At 44.8% G+C, this 18,408-nt stretch overlaps 2 protein-coding genes across 6 annotated transcripts; one reads left to right on the top strand and one right to left on the bottom strand.

Annotated features, from left to right (window-relative positions):
• Window positions 438-4,444, top strand: LOC8068927 (calmodulin-binding protein 60 A). The gene is made up of 7 exons (XM_021460191.1): window positions 438-775; window positions 1,297-1,507; window positions 1,785-1,831; window positions 1,970-2,448; window positions 2,848-3,008; window positions 3,111-3,308; window positions 3,882-4,444. Exons 1-7 carry the CDS (start codon window positions 642-644, stop codon window positions 4,152-4,154), a joined length of 1,503 nt encoding a protein of 500 aa, XP_021315866.1. The 5' UTR covers window positions 438-641; the 3' UTR covers window positions 4,155-4,444.
• On the bottom strand, window positions 6,191-11,731 carry LOC8068928 (coleoptile phototropism protein 1). 5 transcript variants are annotated; one of them, XM_021460048.1, is made up of 7 exons: window positions 11,581-11,724; window positions 11,424-11,491; window positions 10,617-10,825; window positions 10,431-10,500; window positions 9,475-10,165; window positions 7,298-8,082; window positions 6,191-7,137 (listed from the first exon to the last, which is right to left on the bottom strand). In XM_021460048.1, exons 3-7 carry the CDS (start codon window positions 10,736-10,738, stop codon window positions 6,484-6,486), a joined length of 2,322 nt encoding a protein of 773 aa, XP_021315723.1. In that variant the 5' UTR covers window positions 10,739-10,825; window positions 11,424-11,491; window positions 11,581-11,724; the 3' UTR covers window positions 6,191-6,483. The 5 variants fall into 5 exon arrangements, with proteins under 5 accessions (XP_021315723.1, XP_021315722.1, XP_021315724.1 ...); XM_021460047.1 differs by having other exon boundaries at window positions 11,424-11,731; XM_021460049.1 differs by lacking the exons at window positions 11,424-11,491; window positions 11,581-11,724 and adding an exon at window positions 10,992-11,417.

Genomic DNA, 18,408 nt, shown 5'->3' on the forward strand with positions numbered 1-18,408 from the left:
TCTATATTTAATGCTCCATGCATGTACCGCAAGATTCGATATGACGGGAAATCTTAAAAAGTTTTTGGTTTTTAGGATGAACTAAACAAGGCTATTTTTGTATTGTGTACTATACTGTTCGTACCAACAAATTAAAATCATGAGTTCATGATCTTCTCGACCGTGCCATGTGACATGCTACAGTATCAAAATCCAAAAAAAATTTGAATCTACACAAGGCCCGCTAAAGTATAACTCTGGAGACCAATCAAAGGACACCTTCTGTTCATCTCGCTGGATCACCCAGAAGCCAGAACAAGACGAACGCAAAAGTGTCTCCTCTTAACTTGACTTGAGCAACCAATAGAACACGCACAAGTGTCGAAACACCACTCGTTTGAATCTCCCCCCTTTTGCCTTTTTTTTTTCTTCTCACTACCGCAGAGGAAAAATGCGCGAGTATTCCTCCTCCGTCCTCCCCCCGCCCCCGGCCGCGAAAATAAATAACGAGCTGAATTGCGAGCTCAGCCGCGTCTCAAGTGTCCGGACTTCGCAACATCACGCGTCATTCGTCGTCGTCGTCTTCCTTTTCTGCTAGTGGATAGTGCTCTCCCTCCGGCCGCGTTTCGCCCGATTTGCGCCTGCCAAGCTCCCGGACGGCAATGTCGCTCTCTCGGCCTCGTCGGGGAAGGGACGACGAGGAGAAGGATACCGTTTGGATCGGTGGTGAGGCGTCGACGCCAGCGAAGCGACCGCGGTGCTGCTCCTGCTCCTGCTCCTGCTGCAGCCACCACCAGTGAGTTCAATTTCTTATTTCTTACAAGTCAGCTGGCAGCTGTCTCCTTCACTCATTCAAGCGTCCAGTACTCAATAGCCAGCAAGCTCGAGTGATTCGCTTCTATTTACGTGCTCTCGTGAATGTTTGCGTAAGATAAGCGCTGCGTATATAGAAGTGAAAACAGCTGAGGTCCCTTTCGAATGTGGGATTTTTCCTTCAGATTTCTGTGTTTTCCCTGTAAAAACAAATTGATTCAGGTAAAGTTCCTATATAACTCGTACGAATTGGCGCGTTCCAAAGGCCCTGAAACTGGGAGATACAACCGGACACGGTAAGGGCTCAGTGGTTGGTTCAGCAAAATGTTCTTGTAATAGGCATGCGACACCTTCAGATTTAGTGCTACCATGTTTCTTGCATAACTCCCATCCGATTCGGTTGCCCAGCTTGATGTCCCTAGAGTTTTGTCTTGAGATTTTATTAGTATGGGTATTCTCTTCTTCTTTTGAGAGAGAGAAAAAAATAATCTCTGTGCTTGTCAGGGAGACAAAGGATTTCTATGAGGCTCAGATTGAGATCCTCAAGAAGGAAATGCAATGCATGTCCAAGGAGTTGATTGAGGAGCGCAAAAGCTTTCAGAGAGAGATGCAAAGATTTTACCAGAATTCCCAGCTGCAGCTCAAGGAACAGATCAGTGAACAACATCGGAGGATGGAACAGCTGATCCGGGAACAATTCAACACCTTGATTTCGGTAACCATTTAGCCTCACTTCATGGTTCTACTAGGCTCGGTTGCAGATGAGATGTTTTAAGTTTCAGTTGATTTCACAATTATTGAGTTATTGACTGAAACAATATAGGTCGTGCTCATTGTGTGTTTTTTTTTTTTTGGAAACTATGCCCATTGTGTTCTTGGTATTACTAATCAACGCAGGGCATAGAACGCTACACAAAATACTTTATTTGAGTACAATCAGCACCAACATCCAGGGGCCAAGCTCTAATACTGGTGTTTTGTTCCCGTAACAGGAGACAAGTGCACTTGGAGAACATGTTCGGAAATGCAGTGATCTCAGGTACGGAAATGTTTTACTTTTTGGTATTTTGTCTCACTGCACAGTTTAACGACCTTTTTGTGTATTCTAATTGGGTGAATATTTAGAAGTGATGCACCGACATATTACACTCGTTAATTGATTAAAATATATTTTCAGGGTTTTATCCCCTTTGAACGAAATAAGAATATATCGGTTGAAATTTGAGAATAAGTGCTGCAATGACAAGTACTCGAGACATGACATAATGGCAGATGATGGAAGTCCTATTAAGGTAGCCATATATGATCAAGAAAATAGGGTAATCACAAATGGACCCTTGTCCTCCATTCAAGTTAAGATTGTTGTCCTGGATGGTGAGTTTAACAAGGAAAATAAAGAGCAGTGGAGTGAAAACTCCTTCAAAACAAGCATAGTACACTGCCGGCCAGGAAAACAACCGTTGTTTGCCAATGAACTGTATCTAAGGCTTCAAAATGGTGTGGCTCCCCTCTGCGGCGTTAAATTCCAAGACAACTCAAGTTTTGTTCCAAGCAAGAAGTTCAGGTTGGGAGCCATGGCAGATGATGATAATATATCAGAAAAAATTCTGGAAGGGATATCTGAATCTTTTGCTGTGAAGGATGGTCGCGGTTACCGTAAGTTTTTATATTGCTCCATTTACTCATACATGTTTCTCTTCATGTCAACATTTCTTGCCTTGTTTGCATTTTCTTCAGCAGATAAATGAATCTAGTGAAAGGTTATTGTTACGGTAGCTAATTGTGGGGAAATGAATGCAAAGCAAAGATGACCGTAATGCAATTTTTTTTTTATGTTTACTATACCTCTTTGACATGATTATTTTACACAAGCATATTTATTTTTATAAAGGATGGTAACTTTTAATTTAGCTACTTAAGGACCTACTCACAGCATCATTGTCTGTATAGTACGAAGGCCTTAAAACTCTAGAAATATCAGGCTTGTACTTCCTTTTCAAACTTTTATGCCCAACACTATTTTTTTTGTCAGATATTAATGCCCTGCTTCTACAGAGAAAAAGAAGGATCAGTTTCCATCTCTAAGTGACCCGATATACAAGCTGAAGAAAATTGCAGAAAATGGTGACAGACGCAAGCTACTGGAGAAGATGAACATAAATCTGGTTAAAGACTTTTTGTGGTGCTACAATAAGGATATAAACAATCTTCGTGAAGTATGAGAAAAAAGTTCTATCATCAACTCATTCGCTTATGTTCTCCTGTAACGTTTTATGACGTCAATAGGTATCTGATACTACCTGTTTCATATGGTACAGGCTTGTCAAAATATCCCAGACCATGATTGGAACATCATAGTTGGACATGCTCTTAGTTGTAAACCAGGACCTGAACATTATTCATACAACATTCCTGGAACAGACACTACAATTTTCTTCAGCTCACTATACAAAATTGTTGGTGCAGAATTCAATGGCAAATATGCTTCTTATGAAGAACTTAACATTACTCAGAAGGTAATCACTACACTGATTTTTATAACTTGACATGTGTGTGCTGCCTTACCAATAAAACAGATCCAGCTTCATTTAAACTGGTATTCGTTTATTTTGCGTTCCTTTTTTCAGGCCAGTCTATGCAATTTAAAGTAGTTTAGATTACTGTAAATAGCTTGTTTATGTCATATATAATAAATAATAAATCCATGCATTTAACTGAAAGCATTAGGAGTTTCTAGACCCAACTTATAGTATGTGTACAAGTTTAGATCCTACCTCAAGTGTGTCTTGTTTTGAGGTGCCTGATTTTTTTTTTTTCAGGCAACATGTAATTTTGTCAAAAATAATTATGAATTGTCTTTTTAATTGTACTAGTTGACTGTCAAAGATTTTTGACTGAAAATTGAGGCAAATTCTATTGAATCCCATTGCCATTTTGCATAATCTCACCTAAGCAAAGTTGCTCCAAAACCCATACATGTTTTTATTCAGAGGCACATCTAATGTGCGCACATGCATATGCATGATCCCTGCATATATGCATCTAGTCTTCTAGCATAAGAAATCAAGACAATTTCTCTGGACTTTCAGGGTATAGTGCAAGGCTCCAAGGCGAAAGCATATGACAATCTGAAACATGAGGTGATCACTGGAGAAAGCCCTCGCCCCCGTCAACGTTGGGTGAAAGTTGTGACTATGGTCACAACTCTTCACTTCTGGAGCAAGAAGCCTGAGCCGCCATGTCCACACTTTGAGATACCAGATGTGTCCATAGACAATATTTGGGCAGACAATGATATTCTGAATCTGTTGATGGAGCCGGAAACAAGTTTCGAGATGACAGAGCAGCATGTTCGAGGCTAAGCTCCTTATATTGTTTCTCTATGAAAATTTCTGTAGGCCGCTCCAGCTGCCTAAGCCTAAATCCACTGAATGGATAACACTTGAGTGGTCAGTTGGTCACAATTTGCGTTAGATGAATACTCACTGTCTGTAGTTAATGTTGCTTGGATATTGTGTGAACATGATGAGGTTACTGGCTGTTCTCTATATTCTGTTAGGTGTAAACATAATGCTGTGGGATTATTTGACAGACAAAGATATTTTTGTATTCAGGCTCTTGTGCAACAGGTGATTTCGCTTCAGTTTGGAGATATCGCTGGCTTCATATTTTGTTGGATGTGATCATATACTCTTAAAGATAAACCGCACTAGATAATTTCCCTCTTCATGCAAGGTATTAATATCATTTTCCACTAAAGCCTTGTTTGGTTCCCAAAAACTTTTTGCAAATTTTTTTTAGATTTCCCATTACATCGAATCTTGCGACATATGCATGGACCATTAAATATAGATAAATAATAACTAATTATATCATAATTTGCGAGACGAATCTTTTGAGCCTAGTTAGTCTATAATTAGACAATACTTGTCAAATACAAACAAAAGTGCTACAGTGTCCATTTTGCAAAAAAAATTAGAACTAAACAAGACCTAAGTCATCCCACTAAATGTTATATCTCTTCATGTAAGATGTCCACATCATTCCCCACTAAGTCCATGTCATTCCTTATTAATTACAAAAATTGTCCATGTCATCTCTATCATGTGAAGTATTTTAAATCTTTAATCTATTAACATACAAGTCATTTACATACGCTATTTGTTTCATCACCTATTCCTCTATTATATAAATATTCTATTAATTTAGCAATTTTTTTACCAAATCTAATACAATAAAATAACATGCAAATCAAATTCATACACACATACACAATATATCGAATACCATATAGTAATAGTATATATATAACAGATTTATTTTAAAAAAAATCCTGCGGTAACGCACGAGTTACACTCATAGTAATAATAATTCAGCTCACTGTTTATTCTGGTGTAATTTGCATGTCTGTAAAGTTGGCAGTTCTTTCCCCTTGGGGCATTGGGCATAGTAGGCAGTACTTCAAATTCCTACAGCTTTGAAGAGAAGCAGAGGCCTTGCCTTGTTGCTTCCCCTGCTGCTTTTATCCAGTTTGATGTTTGATCAGCACACTTGGTCTGAGGTAGCTTAGGCCCCTTTTGGTTCGCCCTCGTTACATCGAATGTTTGGACACATGCATAAAGTACTAAATATAGATTATTTATGAAACTAAGAACACAGCTGAAGAGTAATTTGAGAGATGAATCTTTTAAGTCTAATTAGTCTATGATTAGATAATAATTTTCAAATAAGATAAAACTGCTATAGTACCTATTAAATTGTAACACCTAAACCAAACACCTCCTTAGCCTTGGGGCTCGCTTGAGCTTATTAGCCGTTAATGAACAAGGATAAATGTTTGGATTGAAGGGACGGTTCATCTCTGGTGACGATGTTCTTGTCACGGAGTTGCGGTTCTTTCAGGTAGTCAATTCCTGCAGATGCAGGAGCTAGCATGGATGCAAACTGACGCCGGCGGCAGTGCATCAACTGCTGGCTTGCGCCCGTGGCCGTGTGAGTGTGACTGCGAGCAGCACGACGAGAGGCGACAAGGATGAGAGCGAAGCTGCGGGGAGCACGCTACAAATGTGTCGCGGTCGATGCCCGTAGATAAGCGCAAGCGCAACGCCAAGCCCAGGAGCTAGCCGACGGTTCTGGCATATGGTATGGTACTATAGTATGGTATGGATGGCGCCGACAGGGACGCCGTACTGACCATCCACCAGCAACTCTTCCATACAGTACCCTTCCTTCCTTGTTGCTTTGTTGGACGCACTTCGTTCGTGCATACACTATTACCATGTGAAAACACTCACTGCTGCCGTGCTCGTGCATCACCAGAGGGCAGAGGCAGAGGCAGGCGCTCACCACCGTCCTCTGAAAGAGAAACATTCAGAAATCAGGACTCAAAACAAGTTGATTTGCATGGTTGAGGTTGAGGCCCTGGCCTGTTTCCATCGCCGGCGTTTTAACCCTCTTCTTAAACAACAGATGTCAACATGGCAAATGCAGATGCAGCACAGCGGAAAGAGAAGAGGTCACTATGCCTTGTGGTTTGGTTCCAATCTCGAAAAAACTCCATGAGAACTCTACTGCATGCATGAAAATGGGTGCTGCTACAAGTTACTTAGGCCGCCCGGCCGTCTCCCCCCTACTCTGCCTCGCTACGAACGAAGCTGATGTGCTCCGGGCTCCGGCTCTGCTCGCTTCTGCTCACGAGATGGAGTTTCTCCACCTCCGCGGCTTCCTCGGCGTCTCTCCGGGCACGTGGCCGTCCTGCCCCGCCCCGTCGCCGCCGCTCATCTTGGCCAGCCTGCCCAGCTTCTTCCACCCGCTGCTCCACGCCGAGGGCCCCTGGCTCTGGTTCTTTCCAACGACACCAACCCCGCCGGTGGCCTTGGCCCCCACCGCGGGCGACGGCGCGCCGCCGCCGCCGCCGCCGCGCTCCACCACCTTCTGGAGCGTCTCCATCTCGTGCTGCAGCTCCAGGTACTTGGCCTTCATGCTCTCCAGCTCGAACTTGAGCGTGTTGATGTCCTTCTTCGCCGCCGCCCACCCTTCCTGGAACGACTGCGGCGTGCCGTCCAGCATCTGCCGCCGCGTCGGCGGCGCCACCATGACGGCGTCCGCCGCTTTGTTGTTGTTGCTGCTGCCCAGAAGCGCCGCGGCGGCGGCGGAGGAGGAGGACGCGCTGGCCGCCAGCGCGTTGCTGATCTTCACCTGCTCCGAGAAGAGCACCTGCACCACCACCCGCAGCGGCAGCCGCTCGTTCTGCGCCGCGTGCATGCACGCGTCCAGCGACAGCTTCTGGCAGTCCATCACCCTGCACAGACGCTTCCGCTCGTGCTCCGTCAGCGTCGGGTGCGCCTGATGTGTGATGATCAACAGCAGAGCAGTGCATCATCGTCGTCGTCGCCAAGATTACAACGAAGGAAGAAGAACCAAATCAACAGCAGCACCATACGAATTACCAAGCAGCTGATGATCTTGATCGATCAACCAGTTACCTGGCTACAACAATGCATACCTTGAGGTACGAGTCGACGGCGCGGTAGAGGCCGTCGTCGCAGGTGCGCGCCGACTCCGGGAGCGACTCGGCCAGCACCTGGAACTTGGTCAGGGACAGGTTACGGTCGCGGGACACCTCGGAGAGGTAGCTGTCGAGGAGCCGGGCGACGCGTGCCTTGGCGTTCAGCCCGGCCGACGCCGACGCGGCGGCGGCCGTCCTGGCGCCGTAGTACTCGGGCAGCACCGACGACGGCTGGTGGTCCCCGGCGCGGCCGGGGGGGCTGGACGACGACGCCATCAGCAGCTCCGTCTGCTCCTGCACCAGAAAGTGCTCGACGAGGCGCTGCACGAGGTCGACGTCGTAGGCGGTGTCGGCGCGGCCGTAGGACGGGATGAGCAGGTCGGCCAGCACGGCCTGCTCCAGCTGCATGCCCACGCGCTTCTCCAGCTCCGTCACCAGCGCCGGCGCCGCCTTGAGCATGATGGCCAGGCGGAGCAGGCGGAGGAGGAAGCCGCAGGAGACGCTGTCCCGCTGCGGCGGGATGATGCTGATCAGGCTCTCCACCACCATCCGCTGCTCCCGCGCCGGCGCGCTCGCCGTGGTGTCGTCCCTGCCGCCGCCACCACCGCCGCCGCCGCCGCTGCCGCTGGCGATGATCATGTGGAGCCCGCCGCCCGGGGACGCCTGCGCCTGAGCCCACGGCTCGTCCAGCGCGCCGCCGTGTGGCCCGTCCTTGGTGAGCCCCGGCAGCCATTTCGACGCGTAGTGGGTGATGGACGCGCCGATCAGATCGAACCGCATGCCTACCCATAAAGAGAAAAATTGTTTCAATTAGTAGTTTTTCACAGCTGATAATGCAATAATGTTCTGAAACATGAATAATTCCTCTTCATCAGTTTCATCTCTAAAATCAGATTCATACAACCCATCTCCCAACTCTCAAGTCTCAACTGATGCAAATTATGTCCAGGGTTTTGTTGGTTTATTAGTCGTGAGCAACTCCAATAGTTTGCTAAAACTCACTTGGCAAATCTATAGTTTTGCTAAGTCTCAAAACCAAATGCCAAGTGAAAAAAGAAGCTTTCTCCAACAATTTGTTATTTGAACTTGGCAAAAGAACTTGGCATCTTAGGATTTTTGCCAAAATCACAAAATTGAGCCTCTAACAAGTTGGCAAAACTAGTTGGCAAATTGGGATACACATAATGCCAAGTGATGGAGGACTTGGCATATTTGCCAAGTGAAGGGGGAATTTTACCAAGCTCACAAAATTGCCAAGTAGCAGTTTTGCCAACTTGTTGGAGGCTGTTTTTTATGGTTTTGGCAAAAATCCTAGGTATTTTACCACATAATCTCTGCATTCATCCAGCAACCAGCATGTCGCCAAGAGAATGGAGAGGACGATGTGACGACTTGTCAGTTGTCACTCAAAAAAGCGATGTCACGGCTCGAAACCAACATTCCAACATCACACGAGACCGCCAATGAAAACAACAGTTGGCGTAATTTGCACTGGTTTTCAAAGTAGTTTTGGCTTGGTTTTTCCGGAGAAGAAGATGGATCAAAATCGACCGTACCCTTTGGTTAATTTTACAGGATTCATCAAATCTAGCAGATAGAATTGCTACTGTCAATGTAACTTTTACCATGCAATTTCAAGAAGCAGAGGATATGTATGTGACTAGTGATTTGGTAAAAGGGAAAATATAGCTTAAAGCCGGGAACGTAACGGCCGGCTGGGTCACTACTGGGAGAGTAAAGTTTGATTTGTCCCTATCCCCCTGCAGGCCCAGCTTCACTGTCGGCAACTAATGTGATTGTGGCAGTGTCTTGGCACAACTTGAACAATGTACACTGTGCTTCACTGTTCATGACACTTCCATCATAAAATATTTTGTTTCTCTCACATGCACACAGCACACACAGATAAAAATGTTGTTTTCTCGACAGGAGGAGGAACATTGAACGAGACTAATAATCCGGGCGGGCTGCACTGCATGCACTCATGTAGCTGTGATCAGAACGTGCATGCATAGTAGTGTATCGTCCATCGATCTAATTAAGCACTGCTAGGGCTAGCTACTAATCACAGATAATCAACTAGGAGCAGTAGCATAAACAGTAGTAGTAATTGATGATAAAACCTACTACAGATACAGTGTGATTAAGCAAGCGGTTGGTATCATTATTGGTACCTTTGACCTTGATGGCGGTGACGACGCGCACGAAGTGGTCGATCCGGAGCACGGACACGTCCTCGAACCACCAGTCCGGCGGCGGCACGGCCTGCTGCCTGCCGGGGCTCGACTCCTTGGAGTCCCCGCCGCCGAGGTTCCACCGGGGGCTCGCCGCGCCGCCGCCGGCCCGGGGCGGCCTCCCACCACCACCACCACCGGCAGTCGCCCCTGCACCACCACTGGCGCCGCCGGTGTACGCCCACCGCACGCCGCGAGGGTTGGCGCAGGCCTTCCATGCGATGGACTCGCTGCATCGGCGCACGATCTGCAGGTTCTCGGCCCATGGCGAGAGGCCCTCGCAGGTCTTGAGCACCACGATGGAGTCCCGCCACGACGACAGCACCACGTAGCTGAGGAACGCCTCCGTCTTGAAGATGAGGTTGCCTTCCTCCAGGTCCTCCGTCATCTCCAGGTACTCGGCGGCGCAGCGGAGGCCCGAGATGTTGCCCGCCGTCAGGTCCACCGCCATGCCGTAGCAGAACCGCGCCGCCAGCTCGAACGAGCCCGCGCCGCCCGGGACGTCGTGCAGATCCACCACCACGGCCGCCGCCGCCGTGTCGCCCGCCGCCGCCGGGTCCGTGGACGACGACGACGCCGCCGTCTCGTAGATCGCGCGGCTCATCCGCCCGCTCCGGGAGATCATCGGGTACTGCATGGAGTTTAATTTGGGGGGTTAGCTGAATTAGTGTCACATGGCAAGCGTGTGCATATATGCATGGAATTAGTTTAGCTTCATCAATCCATGGCCCATTTCGTGCCAGAAATGTACTGTATGTATCGTTGTTGCAATGCAACCCGTACGAGAACAAATCAGGAAATATCAAAGCCTGTGTTTTTAGACAAAAGTAGAAACTCTACACTCCCTCAACTTTGAACGCTTAATTAATTAAGCATCATACATAAGTACTAGCTACCTTGTGAAGATGGAAGCTGACATCTCCAACTTTGACAAGCAAATCGCTGGGAATATCACTGTTAACATACCTGCTCAAATAATCATTCAGACACAGTTAATAAACTTATCTTGGACAAGATCGAGCAAATGATAATCAAATCAAACCAGGATTATACATGGATGGATGAAGGAAGTATGTGTATACCAGGACTGGTCTCTCCGAACGAAGCCGTCATTCTTGAGCGCCTCGTGCCGTCCCGACGAGCCGCCGCCGACGGGGACGAGCCCGCGCTCGCCGGCATGGCTCTCGCTCTCCGACTCCCACATCGTCTTCTTCTTTTCGATCTAGCGCTCGCCTCGCGTCGACTGAACGACGACAGAGCTTATATATGTATATATATAGCCACTCGCGTGCTATGTGTGATGATGATATTCATGAAAAAAAAAAGGATGGACACACGAGCAAGTTTATTAGCTAGTAGTACCACGTATGCATGCTAGCTAGTGCGATTTAAGAAATCTAGATGGTTGCTTGATAAGGAAACTGCGCGTAGTGCGTACAACAACCTTGAGCACGTACGGGGGAGGGGGGAGATGATGAAGGAGCAGCAGGTACTGCAGCAGTCCCTACTACTCTTGCTGTCGTCCTTGCAGCAGCTGTGTACGTACGTAGTACGCACTGATTGACGACACTGGCAGAGCAGTAGAGTACCACCAGCAACAGCAGCAGCTGCTAGCCGCTATAGCAGCGAAGAAGAAGAAGAAGAAGAAGAAGAAGAAGAAGAAGAAGAGCAACGACGATGCTGATGAGCTGGGTTAGCTTCTAGCTAGGCTTTCTAGCAGATAGGGAGGGGGGGCGGATGGATAGGCGGGGAAGAGGGAGACGGGGGATCGATGGTGTATGGGGCGGGGGGTCGTCAAGGAGCTAGCGATCGATCGAGACCACATGGGGTGTTTGCTCTCGGCGTTGGACCTAGCGAGCTAGTATACTCGGATCGATATGGTTACTCACCACGCTCACCAGCAGCTGCACCGTCGTCCGTGCCTGCTTCTCCTCCTCCTCGTCGCCGTCGTCGTTACCTGCAGACAAATAGGTAGCCAGCAGACGAGGCCTCGGATCAGCCAGCTAGCTAGCCTCGATTACCTCCGGTATATGCGCTCGGCCATACATCGCTAATCCGTTTCGCCTCTCCCAAGCAAGGATTATACTCGATCTTCATGGCTTTCGCAAACAGGATTGTATATATATATATATCAATTGCATTGCTTTGCTTTGTGGGATCATATCCATATCGATCGAGATTCCCTTGTCTCCTTCACATTCTATGGGGGCTCGATCTCATCGTTGCTGCTGCCTGCGATTGTACGTGTGCTAACTACACGTACACGTGTTACGTTCAATCGTGTTGCCGCCGGAATAAATTAAACAAGCATGAGTCAGATACTTGGCCCTTGTTTATTAATTAGGAGGGTTTCTCCTCACAAAACGCTTATGATTTCTACTTGCATTTGCTAAGCTATGTTACAGTCTCATCATCAATGGCTCTGGAATTCAAGTTGTTTATCAAAGAGGAAAGTCTCTTTTTAGTTAGCTCTGAATGATCGCCTAAGCACGAGAGAGCTCCTAAGAAGAAGGAATATGGATCTACCGAGCTATAATTGCGTGCTATGTCTCATTTGAATGCTGAAGAATCTTTACAACACCTCTTTCTAGATTGCCCTTTTGTAATTTCTTACTAGAACATTCTTGGACTGGCTCAGCTGATTCAGGATAATCTAATTGATACAATATCCCTCTTCAGATTACAGATTAACAAACCTTTCTTCATAGAGATAATTATTGTAATGTTCTGAAAAATCTGGTCTGCTAGAAATGATGTCATCTTAAGAAATTGCAGTCACTCTTTGCAAGTTGTTAAGTTCATCTTCAAACAGGAGTTAGCTTGGGTTAAGCTAATAAGAGCTAAGAAGTTTTTTAGTTCCTAGTGGCAGCTATAGCTAGACAACTTTGTGTAATCCTGATTCTCTAAAAAAAGAATACTCTGCACTATTTTTCTCTCTTTCAGAAATAGACTAGGAGCGAGAAGCAAAAGAAACCCTACCAAACAAGATCTTTATGTGTCCCCAACAGAGTAGCTATATGTCGCTAGCTCAGGGCTTTTTTTTTTGCTGGCCTGAAGGTGAGAGACTAAAGAAAAACAGGACGCTATGACTGAACCTTGTAATCCTGGTGTTATTTGATCAATAGAAGCTCATTGTCGCAAAAAAAAAAAGGAGCGAAGCGCTGCGGTCGCATACTGCTGATACTTTTAGTGTTTTGCATGCAATTTCTTCACTTTCTTCTTTACATCCTGTTTGCTTTATTTATTTTGTTTCACTGTCAACTCAGCTAGCTAAGTCTACAGACTCCAGCACTATTGAGGACGTCCTTGTTCAGGTATATTGTCAATACACGAAAAAGGAAAATGTACAACTCCTTTATTTGTTAACTTTCAATAGTATTTCAGGCGCATCCCCACTTCGGTGTTTGTCGGGTGTTTCCCCTTTTTTATTGAAATAGCTTATTCTATTATACTCCTATATAAAGTTAGGCTTTGTTTAGTTCCCAAAAATTTTGGGAAATCGACACTGTAGCACTTTCGTTTGTATTTGACAAATATTGTCCAATCATGGACTAACTAGGCTCAAAAGATTCGTCTCGTCAATTTCGACCAAACTGTGCAATTAGTTTATATTTTTGTCTATATTTAATACTTCATGCATGCGTCTAAAGATTCGATGTGATGGGGAGATGTGAAAAATTTTGCAAAATTTTCTGAGAATTAAACAAGGCCTTACTTCTTCTATCACAAAATAAATATTCATCACACATTTCGAGAAGTCAACTAGTCTCTTGTATGACAAGATTTCTCAAAGTAGTATCAAGACCTATATGTCCAAAAATAGTATCAACACGTGGCATGGTTAATATAATAATTCTTATTTGGTATCATACTAATTAATACTTTTTAATATATATCTAATCAAATTTGATATTGCTTGACTCTTGGAAATGTGAGATGTATTTACTTTTGTGAAGGAGGGAGTCTTCGTCATTATATGTGTCACATCACAACTATAAATCTCTCCCTCTTGAAAGGATGTCGTTGCCTCATAGTTGATTTTTTTTATCTGCAGTATATTAGTACACACCATACATAGCACTTGTACTCCTTTCTATGAATAAATCAATTCTTAAAGTATTCTTAAGTCATTTTTTCACATGTGATCAAGTTAATAGAATAACACAATAATATTTATGATAATAAACAAATTAACAAATTGTGAAAAAATATTTCATAATGTGTCTAATGATTAGTGCCATATAACTTGGTGCTCTTTCATGTAAATTCGATCAAACTTATTTTTTTTACTTAGACACTTATAGAAATTGATTTATTTAGAGACAAAGTGTAACACCCGGCCTAGGGTTTAATAGGATTAATAGGAGACTCATATTAACAAGTTGTAACTTCTTTTTCAGGAGCCTAACTCTAAAGAACTCTAAAGTTAAGCGTGCTTAGCCTAGAGAAATTTTGGGATGGGTGACTGACTGACAAATATTTCCCGGGTTGTAACACCCTAAAAATTCCCTATTTAATTAATTACTTTTCTATAGGAAAATCTTAGAAAATTCATATCTTCTCCGTTTTAGCTCCGTTTCGATCCGTTCAAGTTGTGTTAGTTTCATAATTTCATAAGCTTCGCGCTGGTACCATTGTTGTCTAGGTTCACCACTGTGAGGTTTCCTAGATAATTACAAGTCCGTAGATAGCCTTTGTAGTCCCGTTTAATGCGTAAATTTCGCGTCGTAACTCTGTTTTCCGTGAATTTCTCGTTGATGTGAACGTAGCAGCGTGTAGATGATTTTGGAAAACTTTTATTTACATTTATTTATTGCTGGTGTACTGTTCTAATTGTAATCTTGTTTGCTTCGTGTATGTCTGTCTCCGATTGTTTGTGTGTTGATGATCGATGATCGAGATTAGACAGTGGGCATTACTTCGGTGATCAAGATCAGAACCTTGGAAGCAAGTTAGATCAGCAGGACCAGCAGGAGCAATTGGATCAAGGCAAGTATAGCATTTGGGTTTTAATTCTATGATCATGATCTTGTGACTAGATTAATATAAAGCAACAAATGATAATAATGACTTTTTAGCAACTCGAGGATTTATTCGTAAGTGATAACCGGGATGAAAGTGCAACCATGAGGGCTATGATGGCTCTGGCTTTAGTCAAGTATGAGTAACTTTTCTAGCTGGTTAGAGGTTACCCGTGTGGCGCAAATGGGGGATAGCAAACCGTGGATTCCCTGCGGGGTAGAATCACACGGGCTGACTACCGAAACCAAGCGGCCCTAACTTGTTAGACGAACCTTTAAAAGACTTCATTGTGATCCCTGCCGGCCTCCCTTGGAAGGGGGTTAAGAGGTTAGCTACCCGGGCGAAAGGGTAAATCATGACTCATGGGTAAAGATGTACGACCTCTGCAGAGTGTTTAACAAACTGGTATACTAGCCGGGCTCACGATCACGAGCGGCCTTGGGGATTCTTACATTATGGGTGATGATTCTTGTTGTGTAAATATGCTCATGTTTATTGTTTAATGCTCTATATTATTTATGTCATATTGATCATGAGATTGTGAGATCTATACAATCTAGTTGTTATACTTGCGGAGTTCGTCTTGGACTCACTCTTGCTATCTCTCCCACACCTCAGGAGAAGTATTGGGCTTGTGATCAACCAGTCAGTTGGATCCTGTAGAATGAAGTTAATACCCGAAGTTTGGAGTCATCTTCCGTGGTTTGCTGCCTAAGGTTGTTTCTGATTTATTATGTACGCTATATAAATTATGCATTGTCCTTTGATATTACCCCTTATTTGTAGCTATATGTGAGGTTTGTCTTCTAAAACTCACATATGGTGCATATCTAATTTTGTCCTTAAAATCGGATGTTACACGGGTGCACATGAGTGAGGATAAAGTGTGCAGAAAAGACTCGTGTTGGTGTGTGAGGGCTAACTATGTCCTAGAAAAGCTGCCAGATGTAAGTGGACTCGGCCTCGTGGAGGCGGAACGTTACATAATGGTATCAGAGCTGACTCTCGTGGTTTCACGAACGCGTGTGTCACAGTTGCGTAGGCATGATGTGCATGGTTGACTCGTGTTGGTGTGTGAGGGCTGACTATGTCCTAGAAAAGCTGCCAGATGTAAGCGGACTCGACCTCGTGGAGGCGGGACGTTACATAATGGTATCAGAGCTGACTCTCGTGGTTTCACGGACGCGTGTGTCAACAATTGCGTAGACATGATGTGCATGGCTGGTGTGGACCCAGAGTGGGGGACATTTCTGGCTTGGGGTTGACTGACGAGGACGTCAGTCTCCTAAGGGGGTGAGGATGTAACACCCGGCCCAGGGCTTAATAGGATTAATAAGAGACTCATATCAACAAGTTGCAACTTCTTTTCTGAGAGCCCAACTCTAAAAAACTCTAAAGTTAAGCGTGCTTGGCCTAGAGAAATTTAGGGATGGGTGACCGACCGGGAAGTATTTCCCAGTGCACATGAGTGAGGACAAAGTGTGCAGAAAAGACTCGTGCTGACTATATTCTAGAAAAGCTGACAGATGTAAGCGGACCCGGCCTCGTGGAGGCGGGACGTTACACAAAGGGATCCGGCCTCGTGGAGGCGGGACCTTACACAAAGGGAGTACTATTAGTATTTCCCGGGTGCATATGAGTGAAGACAAAGTGTGCAGAAAAGACTCGTGTTGGTCTGTGAGGGCTGACTATATTCTAGAAAAGCTGCCAGATGTAAACGGAACCGACCTCATAGAGGCGGGACCTTACACAACGGGAGTACTATTAAACTTTGGACCGACTATATTCTAGAAAAGCTGTGAGATGTAAGCGGACCCGGCCTCGTGGAGGCGGGACGTTACACAAAGGGAGTACTATTAGTATTTCTCGGGTACATATGAGTAATGACAAAGTGTGCAGAAAAGACTCGTGTTGGTCTGTGAGGACTGACTATGTTCTAGAAAAGCTGCCAGATGTAAACGGACCTGGCCTCATAGAGGCGGGCCGGGACCTTACACAAAGGGAGTACTATTAAACTTTAGACCTGATGTTAAAACTGTCTAGCTTCCTTCTTCCACATTCAACCTGTTGTATCTTGTTTCCTTTCCCTCTTCTTCTTTCACCACCCTCTCTCTTCACCCCTCTTGTTTTCCTGCCGCCCTCTAGCTCTCTTCGTTAAATGAAGCTCCAACGGTTAGACATGCAATCTAGATGTAAATTTATGGACTTATTTTAGGTTATTCAATAATGGCAATTTCTGTAATAATTTTGGGTGTAGATTTAGAGTGTTATTTTATTTTTTTCATAATAGCACAAGTGGATAATTTAGATGAAGTTTAGGGGTTACTTTAGGTTACTTTTCACAACGTTAAATGTTGGTAATTTGTGTACATATTTAGAGGTTAATCAGATTATGGTGGATGTGGGTATTTTTATCTAAAAAATAGAGTATATTCCAAGACAATTGTTGTCAACAACAAAAAAATCGTTTATGGTGGCAAATAATAATACTCCCTCCATCCCAAAGTATAAGTCATTTCAAGAATCTTGGAGAGTCAAACCATCTTAAGTTTGACCAAATTTATATGGTAAAATAATAATATTTATGGTGTCAACTTAATATGATTACATTGTTCATTAATTATATTTTTTATATTATACCTATTTGATGTTATAAATCTTTGTAATTCTCTCTATAATTTTGGTGAAAATTGAGATGCTTTGACTCTCTAACATTCTTGGAATGACTTACAATTTGCGATGGAGGGAGTATATTCAAAATCCTCCACTCCCATCCATACCATAGCGGCACAGCCCTTTCAAATGTGTTCCATCTATGTACTATAGGAAACTTATACATATTAAGGCTTTGTTTAGATCCATTTTTTTTTTTTGGATTTTGATACTGTAGCACTTTTATTTTTATTTGACAAACATTGTCCAATCATGGAGTAACTAGGATTAAAAGATTCGTCTCGCTATTTACAAGCAAACCGTGTAATTAGTTTTTGTTTTCATCTATATTTACAGGTAAAACATTGTTCATGCATGTGCCGTAAGATTCGATGTGATAGGAAATCTTGAAAAGTTTTTGGTGTTTTGGGTGAACTAAACAAGGCCTAATAACTCATTCATATAATCTCACTCTACTTTGTTTGTTTGCGTATGCATATAGGTTGGAACGAAAAGTTTACTGAAACCAACATGAAGGTGTGTACCGTTGTACCTATGAATTGCCGCCCTTTTCATTCTCTCCCTGAAAATAAACGTTTTTTTTTTTAATCGCGTGTCTCTGTGTACGGCTGTAGTAGGCCGTACGTGAGGCAAGCAGAGGCCACACGGTCGCCCACACCGTCAACGAGGAGCATTGCAACGTAGCGCGCGGCATCGCCATTCCTCCCTCCCCCGGCGCAGCCGCCCATGACCGCGCCACATGGCTACAGCGACGTGGTTCCGCGCAACCCCAGTCCCCACCCCCCACCATCGGCGAAACCGATGGATCGGCCTCAAATATCTGGCGAAATACGACTGATGGCAACGGGGAGAGAGCGCTGTACGTATTAGCTTGACCGTCACCGGATGAAGAGAACGAAGCAGCAGTGACCTGAATGGGCGTCGCGGTCTGGAGTGAAGTCTGGCTCCGTCATGGAACTTCCTGTGTCTCGGCAAATGATTAGCTCCTAAACAGTACTTTGTCTTTTGAAGCTTTGTGGTCCTTGCAACTTTACCATGCTAGTGATCTGCTGCTGCCTGCTGGAAGTGTGGCTTTATCCTAGTGATAGATCGATGTGTGTTGCCACCCGCCATCTCCCAGCAGCGCCACCGTACGTCTCCCCATCGCAGCCACCTGCAGTCCCTCACTCTGGCCTCGTG

This window comes from Sorghum bicolor, chromosome 4 (assembly GCF_000003195.3).
Source record: "Sorghum bicolor cultivar BTx623 chromosome 4, Sorghum_bicolor_NCBIv3, whole genome shotgun sequence".
Classification (NCBI taxonomy): Eukaryota; Viridiplantae; Streptophyta; class Magnoliopsida; order Poales; family Poaceae; genus Sorghum; species Sorghum bicolor.